This window comes from Triturus cristatus, chromosome 4_1, assembly GCF_964204655.1.
Source record: "Triturus cristatus chromosome 4_1, aTriCri1.1, whole genome shotgun sequence".
Classification (NCBI taxonomy): Eukaryota; Metazoa; Chordata; class Amphibia; order Caudata; family Salamandridae; genus Triturus; species Triturus cristatus.
This window is the reverse complement of record NC_140585.1, coordinates 297,859,838-297,873,512: the sequence shown is the minus strand read 5'-3', so window position 1 is coordinate 297,873,512 and position 13,675 is coordinate 297,859,838. Positions and strand designations below refer to the sequence as shown.

At 43.4% G+C, this 13,675-nt stretch overlaps 1 protein-coding gene across 32 annotated transcripts in view; it reads right to left on the bottom strand.

Moving 5' to 3' along the window:
* The window catches only part of MICAL3 (microtubule associated monooxygenase, calponin and LIM domain containing 3), a 1,875,796-nt gene that overhangs the window by 91,816 nt on the left and 1,770,305 nt on the right, over positions 1-13,675 (bottom strand). For all 32 annotated transcript variants that reach the window (XM_085652129.1, XM_085652139.1, XM_085652136.1 and 29 more), the window contains one exon: positions 454-553. In XM_085652129.1, coding sequence (XP_085508255.1) covers positions 454-553 — 100 coding nt within the window. The remainder of the gene's footprint in view (positions 1-453; positions 554-13,675) is intronic.

The following is a 13,675-nucleotide window of genomic DNA, read 5'->3' as shown; positions in this document are numbered from 1 at the left end:
GGGTCCAACAATGGAAGCTCCAGAATCCCCAGATAAAGGTAAACCACCCATGCTGCTCCTGTGCAGTGCTACCCTTGGAGACGGAGGGTCCAACAAGGGAAGATACAGAATCCCCAGATCCAGGTAACCACCCATGCTGCTCCTATGCAGCGCTACCCTTGGAGACGAAGGGTCCAACAATGGAAGATCCAGAATCCCCAGATCAAGGTATACCACCCATGCTGCTCCTGTGCAGTGCTACCCTTGGAGATGGAGGGTCCAACAAGGGAAGATCCAGAATCCCCAGATCCAGGTAACCACCCATGCTGCTCCTGTGTAGCGCTACCCTTGGAGACGAAGGGTCCAACAATGGAAGATCCAGAATCCCCAGATCAAGGTAAACCACTCATGCTGCTCCTGTGCAGCGCTACCCTTGAGACAGAGGGTCTAACAATGGAAGATCCAGCCACTCACAATATCATGAGCTCAGACTCATAGCGCACAAGGGCATTCTTCTCTTGCACCAGCTTGAACCATTCCTGCATCAGCTTGGGGTCGTCTTTCTTCCCCATACCTGTCAAAAATAGAAAACAATGCTCAAGACAACTATATATTTATGCAAACATCACAATTAGAGAAAATGGACAGGGGGTGAGGTGGGGGAAGGTAATGTGCTGAGTATGAAAGCTAACCCATGCCCTAGGACGAGTATCAATGTAAGCATGCAATGCATACAGCAACATGGTATCAAGATTGCACAGATTCTCATCTCCAGGTCACCCAGATCGAAAGAAATTAATGCTTAGTTGTTCGATGCTAAAAAGACACACGAACCCCTCCTAAAAGGAAGGCACGTTTTTCGAGCCTGAAGAGACTCAAACCACTTGCCTTCCCTTTAAGGCCCTCCTTTCCTTTTATTGCAATGCTGTTCATTCAGTTAATATCAGTCCAGCGGCAATCTCTGTATGGTTCCTTTACTGCATCGGGCGCTTCATACACTATAGGTGCTGAAAGTATTAAGTACCTTTGGAAGGCTTCATTCATGCGTGCACTACTGTCTCAAGGATTTTCATTACCTTCCTTTGCAAAGGAAACTTTCCTAGTGTGTGACTTAAGAGGCATGAAACTTTTCTGACACTACCAGGAAGGGGACACTAACGTTCTATGATCACAGCTAGTGTCAGACATTTATTAATATACTTGTAACCTGACGTTCAAATGACCCAGGTTATTATTCCCAGTTTCTACTAATTTACTACTTAATGCAATTTGCAGCTTCACCAAGAAAATGTTTTGTTGTACTCCTTGATAAAATGTCTCTGAAGCCCAAATGTCTGCCCAGTCAGTGCTCAACAACACAGTTTAATAAATACAAATATAAAATAGAAGGTGAATGATTACACAATCTTCACAGGTGTCCAATCATAAATTACACATTTACTTGACAGGATTTTAACAGACCTACACCCAGATCCTTGTGAGAAATGGTGCCTCCTAGCGTCTGGAGCATTAAATAACAAGTTTCTCATTTGGGAGGCCAGCAGAAGCATGCTGCATCCCCCACACCTATACTCTGAACCCCATGCCTTTGTTTAATCCAATGCACACCTCACCAGCCCTTAGTTTGTTTTCCTCTACAGTACTTCGTGGCTCGAAACCCATACCACATCGAGCTTTGTTTGACTGCATCAGAGCCTGGATTCTGCGGATTTTCCTGCATGCATGTACTTTCTAAGATCAGGTACCTCTTACCTCAAGCCTTATATATTGGGTGCCAAGCAGATCTATGCATGTCTATTAATAGCTGATCTTTGCAAGCCTTTCGTCGGCCTGAATGTTTACACTGTTCTAAAAATCCAGTTTTAAGATCAGATGCATCCTAAAAGTTCACATTAAAACTAGAATTATTTGCAGGCTTCTCACAAGGAATTCAAATCCTAATTTACAAAACTGAAGACATCCTGAAGGTAGAGGAACTAGGTATCCGGCATTAACCAACAATGGCCGGCCTGCACTACTCAGAAAAGAACCCCACATGATCTGCCCTAGCCATTAGCAAGAAATCCGTGGCCTAGGTCTGTGTCAGTATCTCGTTAGTGGGCGAAATAGCATGGGTTACAAGTTCGTTATGCCAGTACCATATGCGTTTTCACTACTGGCCTGATGCCAAGTTCCCCGAAAACAGGCTAGGGCACCAGCATAAATCTGAACAAGATGATAAAGCCCCTTGAGACCAGTTAGACCTGGCATTCTCGGCGTAGTATTCACTCAGACCTTTTGCTTTTACGCCCCTATTTTTACTGAACTCGTGTTTGTTGGCATTAGGACTCTGTGCACTGTACCCCAGCTAACCAGTGGCAAAGCTTGAAGATTAAATGATGTACCTTTGGTAGCACACTTTCTTACTGGAACTCTGCCTAACGATTCCTTTTGAATCCTCCCAGGGACCAAACAGGACCTGGAAATATCTTGCAACAGCTCCTGTGCGGTGAGGAATCTGCAGTTACATGGACCATCTAACTGAACAGCCTTACCGAAAGATAGTACCTTATTGTTTTGATGGTTAATTCTAACCACAGACTGCTCATCTTTTGAATCAGTACAAAAGCAGTTAACACCCTCCACCCAATTGAAAGTAGGTCTGAGGAGTGGTCTTAAGCAAGGAAGACCTGGCACCTGCAAAACTAACCAACAGTTTATTATCAATGCGATACCCCTTAGTCCGGTGAATATATCAAGTATGGTCATGCTGTGATTCCAACTAATGTAATCTCTCTTTGGATATATATGGAGCTGTAAAGAAGGTGGAACCGTATTAGATTGTCCCACATCAAAGACTGCTTCCACTAGACGGCCAAGGAGGCTGAGTGCAGCAGTGCCACACGTGTTATTCCTGTAGCCTTCCTTGCCAGCTGCTCTGGACTGACAGCTGAACAGTGTACTCCACACATATATGAGAGCAATTTGTTTAGCAGGAATATTTCCTATTTGAGATACTATGTGCTCATTATAAGGACCCATTTGACCAAATTCAATTATCTCCGCTTATGTGCAATAAATTATCCTGATGATGACCCCTTAAATCATTATGGGTCAAAACACATTCAATGCAATTGGACCCTTTTATTCATCTGAATAAATTGGACTATTTAGCTTTACCTGTACAAAACCATGTACCAATACTTGCCTCTTCTTGTATGGCTCATTGTCATATTTTCTACACACACACTTAGTTCTTCTGATCTTATGCACTGTATGATCACTTGGGATTTTTTTTTTCCTTGTCATGTGATTAACGAAATTAAGCATTGCATTGTTGCATCTAACTACCTTGTTTCAATGTAAGGGCTATGGACATATATTTAAGGCCCTTTTTGTTTGCTACATGAATTGTTATGCAAACAATTTAAACAGAAACCGCAAGGATCCATTGGGTACATATTGGTGTTACTGCCCTAGGTTCTGGCCAGTTATTGGGAAGGCCCTGTCATTATCATTGTTTACATGAAAGGGTGACACGACTTTAAAAAAAAATAATGATGCACATGTTGGAAGAACCAATTTAATCAGGAAACAAGCTTGTATATGGAGGCTTAACTAAAGAAAGCCAGAAGCATGCTCATGAAACACCCAGAAGTGACAGCGATGAGGAACACAGTTTTCAGAGTAAGAATCAGAAGTATACAGCTCGGGGGAGGCTCAAAGAGTACACATATCAGAAAGGCCAACACCGAATTGAGGTCCCTCTGCTGCATGACAAATGAAGCAGGGGTATACATATAACAAAGACCTTTAACGAAAAGCATCACAACAGGTGATTTGAATTGTGAGGGTTGATCGGCTAGTGGAATACAGGCCGAAAGGGTAGATCAATAAACTTTAACTGTTCCCAGAGCAAAGTTTTGCCAGGCAAAAAACAAAACAAATAGTACAACAGCGGACAACACTGCCTGTAAATAGTCAGCATGCTTCTCTTCACTTTAGGAGACAAATTTAGATCAACAGCCTGGATATATGGTGTTTGTGGAAGGGCGGTGAGGTGAGAGAATAACTTGCACCACTTCCACTGAAAGGCGAAAGCCGCTCTGCTGGCTCCGCTAAATCTCCATGCGTGAAACTGTAGATTGTGGAAGTTCAGATGAAAAAGTGTATTCTGTTTTAGATACAGAATGTTCTACCAAAGGCTAAGCCAGATTAGAAAGCAAATGCTCAAGGGGCAAAGGTTGATAGAATCAGACTCTCCAAGACCAATCCAGGGCCAGTAAAAATGACGTGTGCTTGATTGTGTCTGATTTTCCTCAGAACACATGGGATCAGAGGTCAGGGTGTAAACGCAAATAGAAGGCTGATGTACTACCAAAAGTGGAATGCATCTTCTGTAGATCCTCATTGTGGAAACTGAAAAGCACAAAAAAACCTTAAGGAGTGAAGATTCCCTGAGCCAACTCTGAGTAAAGATGGTGCTCATGATTGGCAAGATGATGCTTGCTCAATTTTATCTGCCCTGCTGTTGAGTTATTCCACCAGATGACTCACTGGCAGTAAAACTCTGTTGTGTGGTAGTAGGGCCTCAACCTCCACCTCCAGTCAGACACCAAGTAAGCCCAAAACACCCTGCTTGCTGTTGGACCACATGGAGGTCACGTTGTAGGTAAGAATTTAGATAGAACTGCCCATGATCGATGGCAGAAGCTTGGAGGGGGTCCAGGGTTTTATCGTGTTAAGCTTTGTAACGTTTGAACTCTTGCTCTATGATGGTCTTCAGGTCCATCTAGGAGTATTTGTTGTAAGACCTGGAGCAATATTTTGTCACCAGACAACACAGCCAGACATTGTGCAGGTCATTAAACTACATCAGTTTCAAAAGAGTATAACATGTTTTGAAGCTTGTAGCCTTTGGTGCAGACATCCATGCTACACTGCCAGAATTTAAAATTTTGGAGGAATGTTAACAGATAAAAAACGAGAACTGGTAGCAGCGGAGCTCTGCATCCACATCGCTGGGAGCAGAAAAAAGGAACTGCCATCACCATATGTGGGTGTGCAACTACCTGCGGCTCACATGTGCTGGCGGGACAGGACTGATGAGGTCAATGGCATTACTGAATGTCAGCAAGAGCAAGATTTTTTTAGACTCAGTCTAGCACCTTGGAGGATTCAAAATGTGAGGAATCGAAGGGTCGATGGATCAATCAGAAAAATATTTGCACTGTCCAACAGTAGAAAAAGATCAAAAGAGAGAAGGGACTGGATTAAATATGTGATTACTCGCTAGTCTGCCTGGACATTTACCAGTAATCATCTCTCTCTCAACTAGGAAATGAATTGGCTATTTCTTGTGGTGCAGCTAAATTCCTTCATTAAACAAGCCTCATCAAAAATATACAAGCCACATTAAAACGAACATTCAGTAGCACTCATGGACAATTTATGTACAGAATTCTGGCTAGCAGTCACAATGAGCATCAGTCACCGGCCTACTGGCACCCTGGGTCCAAATCATGGCCCATGTCTGCATTCACTAATGTGTTCAAATGATCAGCTCTTGCCTTACTTGGGACTACAGTCCTTAATACTTCACCCTCTCTTCATAGCAATCATGCCAGGAAAAGATGTTTATTAGCAAAGCCTAAAACTGGAAGCTACATTAGCAGTTTCTTTTTTTAATGCTTATAGCCTATGCATGCCAAAAAATATCTAGGTCTCAAAGAGTTGACCACCTTGCCCCTTAAAAACCTCACTTGACTTGTGTGCTGTCCAAAATATAGGGACCATAAGTACAAATACCTATGACTACCTATACCCCAGTAAACTCAGGGATAGTATAGCCGCTCAGCAAAAGGGTGATGAAGGAAGAGACCCATTTCTTCGCTGGTCCGTCCCAAAGGAAAAAAGGCTATGAATAATTCGGACTTAAGTGATACCAAAACAATGGCCGGTGCGTAGGCAGTGTTTTACAGGTATGGATGGTTTCTTGTTAAATATGTTCAGATTTTTAAAGTTCCTTTCCTAGTCATTCTAGCAGTAACCTTTTGACTACTCCTGCAGGAACAGCTGTATCAGTTTTGTATTCTGGCCATTGCAACAAAAGGTGTGTTGCTCACCATCACAAATAGAAACACACGGCATATGTTTCTGCTGAGAGATGATAGAGGTAATGAAACTAGATCCAGAGTTCCCCATCACTCGTCACTGTCCATCTTCTGGGAACAAACACTGTGAAGTGAAACTCAGCAAAATGCCTCAGGGACTACAGTATTAGAAGGTAGCCCCAATATAAATTGCTTAAGAATTTGGCAAAAGAAGCTTGGTCACCAGGCACAATTTCAAGTAGTATGCAACTTATATGTGCAAGTTATTACTCTTTCAGGGATGCTTTTCTTATTAACTAGTCCTGAAAGGTTCCTATATTGTCATTGACCAATACACTAAGAGCTTCCAAATGTACTTATGTTATCTTCTACAGCTGCCCAGAAGCAGCAACTGACTTTCCAAATTATCTCCAACTTCTGGACCCTTAGTTAGTTTTGGAGCGTGAAGAAGAAATTCTAGATTCACATGCTGTGCACAATTCTGCTGTCTAGTGTTTGGGTTCAGAAAGCTTCTTGTATTTAAACTAATGTTTTCATTTTTTGTTTAAATCTGTTGAACACTCTGGGATTAAAGGTTATCTGTCACACAACACAAGAAACCAGGACCAGAGAAGTGGCTATTTTAGTGAAGGGTACCTCAATTATCCCAGGCCGCAATACAGCCGACAAGCTGGGTAGATGGGTGATTGTAAGGCTGGTAGTGGCTCTTTTACATTATGCGCAATATATGCCCCAGTACTGGACGATCCGAGTGTCTTTAACTTTCTGGCTGCCGATCTACCAACGTGGCATGGTCCATTTGTTGTTTGTGGGGACCTTAACCTAAATGGGTCAAGAGGGGGGCTCTGCAATACGGAAGAAAGCTATGCTGGACGAAAGCCACAATCATTCCATGCTCTTGGGCATTTGCGTACAGAGCTAGGTCTGGTAGATGTCTGGCAGGTCTTAAGGGCACCAGACCCAGGATATACTTACTATTCGGCCCCCCTGGCAGTTTTGCCAGGTTGGAGTATTTCTTAGTTACACCTATATTGATCAGAGGGGCACGGGTGGATTTATATCCTAGAGTAGTGTTTGATCATAATCCGATTGTTTTTGAGCTGGTAATTGCTGGTCTGATTCGAGCGCCTAGAAAGTGGTCGTTTGAAAGGGGGCTGCTTCTGGATCCTGACTATGTTGAACATATACGGTCTTGGATAGTGCTTTTTTTTCTTCTATAAATAAGGGAAGCGCCGAGGAGGGGATGGTCTGGGATTCCTTCAAAGCAGGCATAAGGGGCGAAACCCTGAGCTTTAGCATTTCTAAACAGAAGAAGGCACGTGGTCGTTGTGGAGAGTTATATCAAATATTAAACAGCCTGGAAACCAGATTAATTCGTGTTGTCCAAAATGGGAGGGACGCCGCTCCTATTTTAAATGAGATAGCTATTACTAAGGCCCGTCTAAATGAACATCATGCAGAGAAAATAGCTGGGAAACTCCTGGCTAACGAACAGGATCGCTATGAATACAATGAGCGTATCGGGAGGTTTCTGGCAGTCAGAGCAAAACAGCAGAGCACGGCTTATAATATTAGTAATGTTAAGAACATGAGCGGGAATACAGTTACAGAACCCAGAGAAATAAGGGAGGCCTTCAGGGAGTTTTATGCTAATTTGTATAAAGATCCGTTTTTTCACGGCTCTGCATCACCAGACAGCCATTTAGACGGCACGTTGGGCTCAGTTACACTCACAGATGAGGAGAGGTTGATGATAGGGGGAGAAATATCATTAGAAGAGCTACAACTGGCCCGGTTTGCTCTACCCTCAAGGATGGCCTCAGGGGTAGACTCTATACCATTAGAATTCTATAAAATATTCTTTGCAGAAGTTCAGAAGGAGCTTCTGAGCCTTGTAAATGGAGTTAGAATGGGGACTCAACCGCCCAGATCCTGGGACGTTGCCAACATAATTATATTTCTAAAGAAAGACAAAGATCCTGCTGCTCTTGGTTCTTACAGACCAATTACACTGCTAAACAGCGATGGGAAGTTATATTCAAAGATCTTCGCTACCCGATTGGCCAGGGTCAAACATCAGCTTGTATCTGATAAACAGCATGGGTTTATCCTGGGGAGGGGAACTATGGACCACATTGAAAGAGTCATTACCGTATTCGATGCAACCGAAGTCCTGGCTAAACCAATGGGGGTCTGTTTTTTGGACGCAGAAAAGGCCTTCGACCGTGTGTCGTGGGCCTTTCTCTGGAAAGTGATGGAGGATATTGGACTGGGAAAAAACTTTATTAACGCAATCCAGGCAATATATAAAAGACCTACAGCCTATTTGAGTATAATGGGACAAGAAACCGAACCCTTTGTAATCAAGAGGGGCACAAGACAGGGCTGCCCTATGTCTCCCCTACTCTTCGCATTATTTATCAACCCTTTTATCTGAATGTTAGAAGCCTCACAAGATGTCGTGCCCGTTATACTACAGGGGTGGGATACTAAGACACTCGCCTACGCCGACATCGCCATAGTTACAAGTGATCCAGATAGGGCCATAAGGGCAGTGGAGGAACTGACTGAAGAATTCGGGAGTAGGTCAGGATTCCTTTTAAACAAAACTAAAACCCAAATCTTAATCAACAGACACACGCTAGCATCTAACAGTAGGATCACAAATGAAGCTACTTATCTTGGTATGTGCATCACCTCAAAGGTAGATGTCATAGTTGATAAAAATCTGTCCCCTATTCTGGAGAAAGTCAAGCAAGATTTTAAAAGATGGGTCAACTTGAGACTGTCGATAATGGGAAGATGCAACTTAATTAAGATGATTTTCCTTCCAAAAATATTATATGTGTTTAGATCTGTCCCACTGGAAATTAATGATATATGGTTTAAGAAAATTGATAGGTTAATAGCGAGCTTTATTTGGGCATACGGGAAAACCAGAAGAGCTAATGCTTATATGTGCTTACACAGAGTTAGAGGGTGGTTGGGCACTACCAAACTTTAGGCTGTATTATCTTGCTGCAGCTATGCAGTGCTATCAGATATTGTTTAGTAGGGGGACAGTGGTGCAGGACACCAGCAACAGGTCACCTTCCACTTATAAGCTACTGATTGGGAAGACTGCTCAGGGCTGTTTAATGATGTTCTTTGAGCCAAGTTACTTCAAACGAACCAGCTTTAAGACCTTGTATGCAGCATATAGGAACTGGGTTTTGGTTCGGGAAAAAAGCAGGGGTGGGTAGGTATAGCCGATATACTCCTCTGACCCATAATAAGCAATTGCCCTGCATTTTCCATGACAGCTGCTTCAATAGATGGGGCTGCAATGGGGTTAGTAGACTTGGAGATCTTTTGGTAGGGAGCTCATTTGCGCCCTTTGAACTGATCCGTAGTAAATTCAACGTCTCATCACAAGATTTCTTTAAATACTTACAGACCAGGAACTTTTTTTTAAAAAAAGTTGGGGGACAGCTAGCTTTGATCAAATACCGGTGTTGGAAGTAATGGTAAAATAGGTTATCCCTTCCATCTCTCCGCTATATGGTTGCCTATTGGAATTGGTCCCTGATGATCTGGAGAAGCAGGATGGGAAATGGAAGGAGAAACTTGACCTGGCCGACTCTGGGTTTTTAGAATCACTGGAGCTAGGGGGTACAGCGATGTATGCCTCACATTTGCAATCACAACATTATAAAACGGTGTATGACCTTTATATAACTCCTGCAAAGATTGCAAAATGGGGCGGCACGGCTGGGACAAGATGTCCCAGATGCCATGCGTCGGGGGCCGACCTGGTCCATATATTCTACTCCTGCCCCAGCCTAAAACAACTAGTTAGAAATTGTGGGCTTCTTAGGGGAGGTATTAAAAAGTAATATCACTCCGTCCCCACAACTTATGTTACTGGAAGTAGATAAAACCTGTCCAGGGCCTGGGCCGGAACTGCTCTTCATCGCTATGACTGTATATAGACTGTGCCTATCCTTGGCATGGCTAGATAGTCTTCCCCCGACATTCCAGCAATGGAAAGGGCGCTTTCTGCATGTATATCAATTTGAAATGGCTCTATATAAGCGTAAGGGTATTCAGGCTAAATGAAAGGGAAGGAAGATCTGGGGAGCATTAGCCACCTGGTTAGAAGAGTTCTAAGTTGTATTAATGGTTTACACCGCGCCTAACTGTGATTTGATTTGTGTTGTTGGATGGAGTATTGCTTCAGCTCAGACACTGGGATATGTAGTATTGTTTTGTTTTTTCTTTTTTGCCTAATGCTGCTTGTGGATTTATTTACGTACACTTGCTGATACTGTATATGTATTATTTGATATAAAAATAAAAAATCTTATATAAAAAAAAAAGGAAAATAAAAAAATAAAAAAAAGAGAGAAGAGAAGCCAAATGTTTATGTGGGATGAACTATTGATCCTGAAAACAATGATACAGTTGAATTGGTATTTGTTTGCAATATCGGTTAAATTAATTGTACATCTATTGAAATGACAAAAATAAAAAGTTGTTTCAAACTAAAAAAAAAAAAAATCTGTATCTATTAACTTTTTTAAACTAATGTTTTCATTTAAGTTGTTAACTTCAGGAGGCGTCATCTTGACTCACTATTAGGGATATTTTAAGCCCACAATACCCCAGTACGCAGGTGCCATCTTTAAATTCTTTGTTCCTCAATTGGGTTCGGAGGTAGTTACTTAGCCGAGTTCCGTGCTAACAAGTTATTGACACCTAGTTTCTCTTTCACCTCTCACAACTACAGCACCTGTGATATGTAACTTGTGGGCATTCAATCAGAGATCTCAATACACAAGCAACTGTTTTGTCATTGTGTGATGGGTTTCCCTGATATCGATTATATTTTATTTAGTATACATTATTTTTTATTTTGATTCTGATACAGAGAAGCTTACACCATCAAGGGTGGTTAGTGTTGTAGAACCAATTAAAAAGTAAGAATAAAGGACTATACTCCTAGCACACAATAACCGGAAAAAACAGCTGTTAAAAGCCTTTGCAAATATAGAACAATGCTTAATTTGTCCTAGAAGTAACCGATCCCAGAGGTTGTTAAAAGAACAGCCTCTTGTTTAAGGTCCATGTGTTGATGGAATCTGAAGTATTGACTGCCATTCTAATCGAAGGGAGCGGAGTAGGTTTATGATAGCTAAACAGACGAGCCGGGTAGGAAAGCTCTGGGTGCAAATAAACATGGATATTAAGCAGAGCCATTTGAATGGAGCCCTTTGTTTCACGGCCAACCAAAGTAGATTTTTACGGGAATCCAAAACACGGGGCGTACTGCTGTATGTTGTATTCTATGAAGCATTGTGAAGGTTAACTGCTGGCAGGCCCGTATACAGACTATTTCAGCAGTCTAATTTTAAGATCACTCAGCCATAAGATTAGTTGCATGTACCTTATAGAGCTCTGGAGTACTTCTTAACAAACGCAACACAAGATAACTTGAACTGGTGACTGCACAAATTTGGGGGCATTGTTAAAAATTATTCCTAACTTTTGGCTTTTGAAACTGGACATGGGGCCCATACTGATGTTAGTAGGCCAGAGAGATTCATGCTCTCTCCTTTTCCCCCCAGAATTAATATTTCCATCTTGCTGATGTTTAACTTTAAGAACTAATCGGCCAAGCATTGTTGCACTGCCCGCTAGGAATCGTAGAGGCAAGAGAGAGGCAGTGGCCCGTTGATCAAGGTGGGAAATAAGCTGTGCGTCAGTGATGGTGCAGCCAAAAGACTGGATGAGCCGAGACAGAGAACAAAATATAAATTAAAAAATAGAAGTGACCACTATGACCCATGAGGGAATCCCAGTGAACATTGAAGGGCGGTCCTAGATATCCCTGTCTCATTCACATTGTATGCAAAGATGTTGTGATCTACCGCATCAAAGTAAATTGAGAGGTCTAACAACATCACTCCTGCTGAATTTCCTTCATCTAAAACGGTTCGGAGTTATTTCACTGCAAGAAGTATGGCAGTTTCGGTACCACTACTTGGAAGGAAGACAAACTGGCAATCATTTAAGTTTTTAAGTTGCTGTGTTTCTCTAGAAACGACTTTAACTGATTGATCTGATAGAGACTTCTAGTCGCAGATTCCTTACCTTAGAATAATCCCTAGGTGTCAGACTAGAAAAGGAAATTTTTCGTGAACAGTATCTCTGCATGCCGGTAGGTGGAGATGCGCGGCTCTGCTTGGAGTTGTCCACGCCGGAAGTGATGTTCGCAGTACCTACATAGGCTCCACCCCTGCGCACTGGCGCCAGTTCTTTTCTTTCCATGCCAGTCAGTGCAGATCCGGTAAAAGCTACCCCAGTATTTTTTTACTGCTCTTTTTTTTACTTTTTGTTGAGATTTTTTCGAGACCTCGCCTCCTGGTGCATCAGGAAAGGAAGGTCTTGAGATCTTTCATGGAACCAGTCCAGATGCCGGGGAGATCAGGTAAGTTCCACAGGCACAAGAAGAGCGTGAAGTCGAAGAGATCTTCGACTTAACCACTTCCATCGAAGTCATCAGAGGTAACGAGAAGCATTGGCATTTGAGGCCTAGCTCTGTGGTTGAGCCTGCGCCGTCTCCGTGCTTCCCAGAGTTTCCAGGATCCAAGCGAACCCCTCTCAGTTACGAGAATTACAAGGGGCTATGCACCTCATATCTGGTTGGATCATCCCCACTGGAGTGCCTTCGGGCACTGTTGGCTCTGGAGAAGCCCCAACTGATCTTCCGCAGGCGGATTTGCCCCCAGCGCCAGTCGGTCCTTTGGATCCGTTGATCGTGCCAAAGCGATGCTGGTTACACCACCTCAACCCTCCCCGGCGCGTGCTCCAGTGCAAACACCCCTAGCGCCGCCATCCCAGACTCTGGCACTGCATTATCAGATGCCAGCTCCAATGGGGGCAGACCCCTCATGCCTGAGCCAGTGCCTTATTCTTTCAATAGGCCTGGATTTGGGGGTGAACTGGAGGGGTCAGAGGACCCTTATCACTACCAGTACACTGTAGAAGACACGGAGAACAACTGGTATGAGGAATTGGCAGATGCCAGTGGTTTGGACATCTCCCCAGACACTAGCTTGGTCTTTCGCCCTACCATGGCTAGGGTGGAGGGTGCCTCATTTGTTGTGATGGTGAGGAAGGTGGTTGAGTTCTTGGACCTTCATTCCATCCAAACTCTTACTCCCTTTTAATGAAGCACTTACAGGAGTTCTTTTGGGGGCCAGGTCCAAGCCCTGCACAGGGGCTCCTGTGAATGGGACAACTGCCCGCTGCCACTGACCCACTCCAGAGGATCCCAATGACCTTATCCTGCACCGAACCCCGGAGAGCCTGGAGTCCAGGCCTCCATGTCCAGAGTGCACTCCACCAGACAGGGATTCCAAGCGGCTGAATACCTTTCGTAAGAGGGTTTTCTTTTTGTCAGCCTGGCATTGCGATCAGTGAACACCGATTGCCTTTTGGGCCCATATACACAAACGATCTGGGATTCTTTTGCGCGAGTGGCAACAATGGTGTCAGAGGAGGCCCGAGCCATACTGTCACAGGCGATTGTAGATGGCAGATATCAGGCAAAGTTCACCATC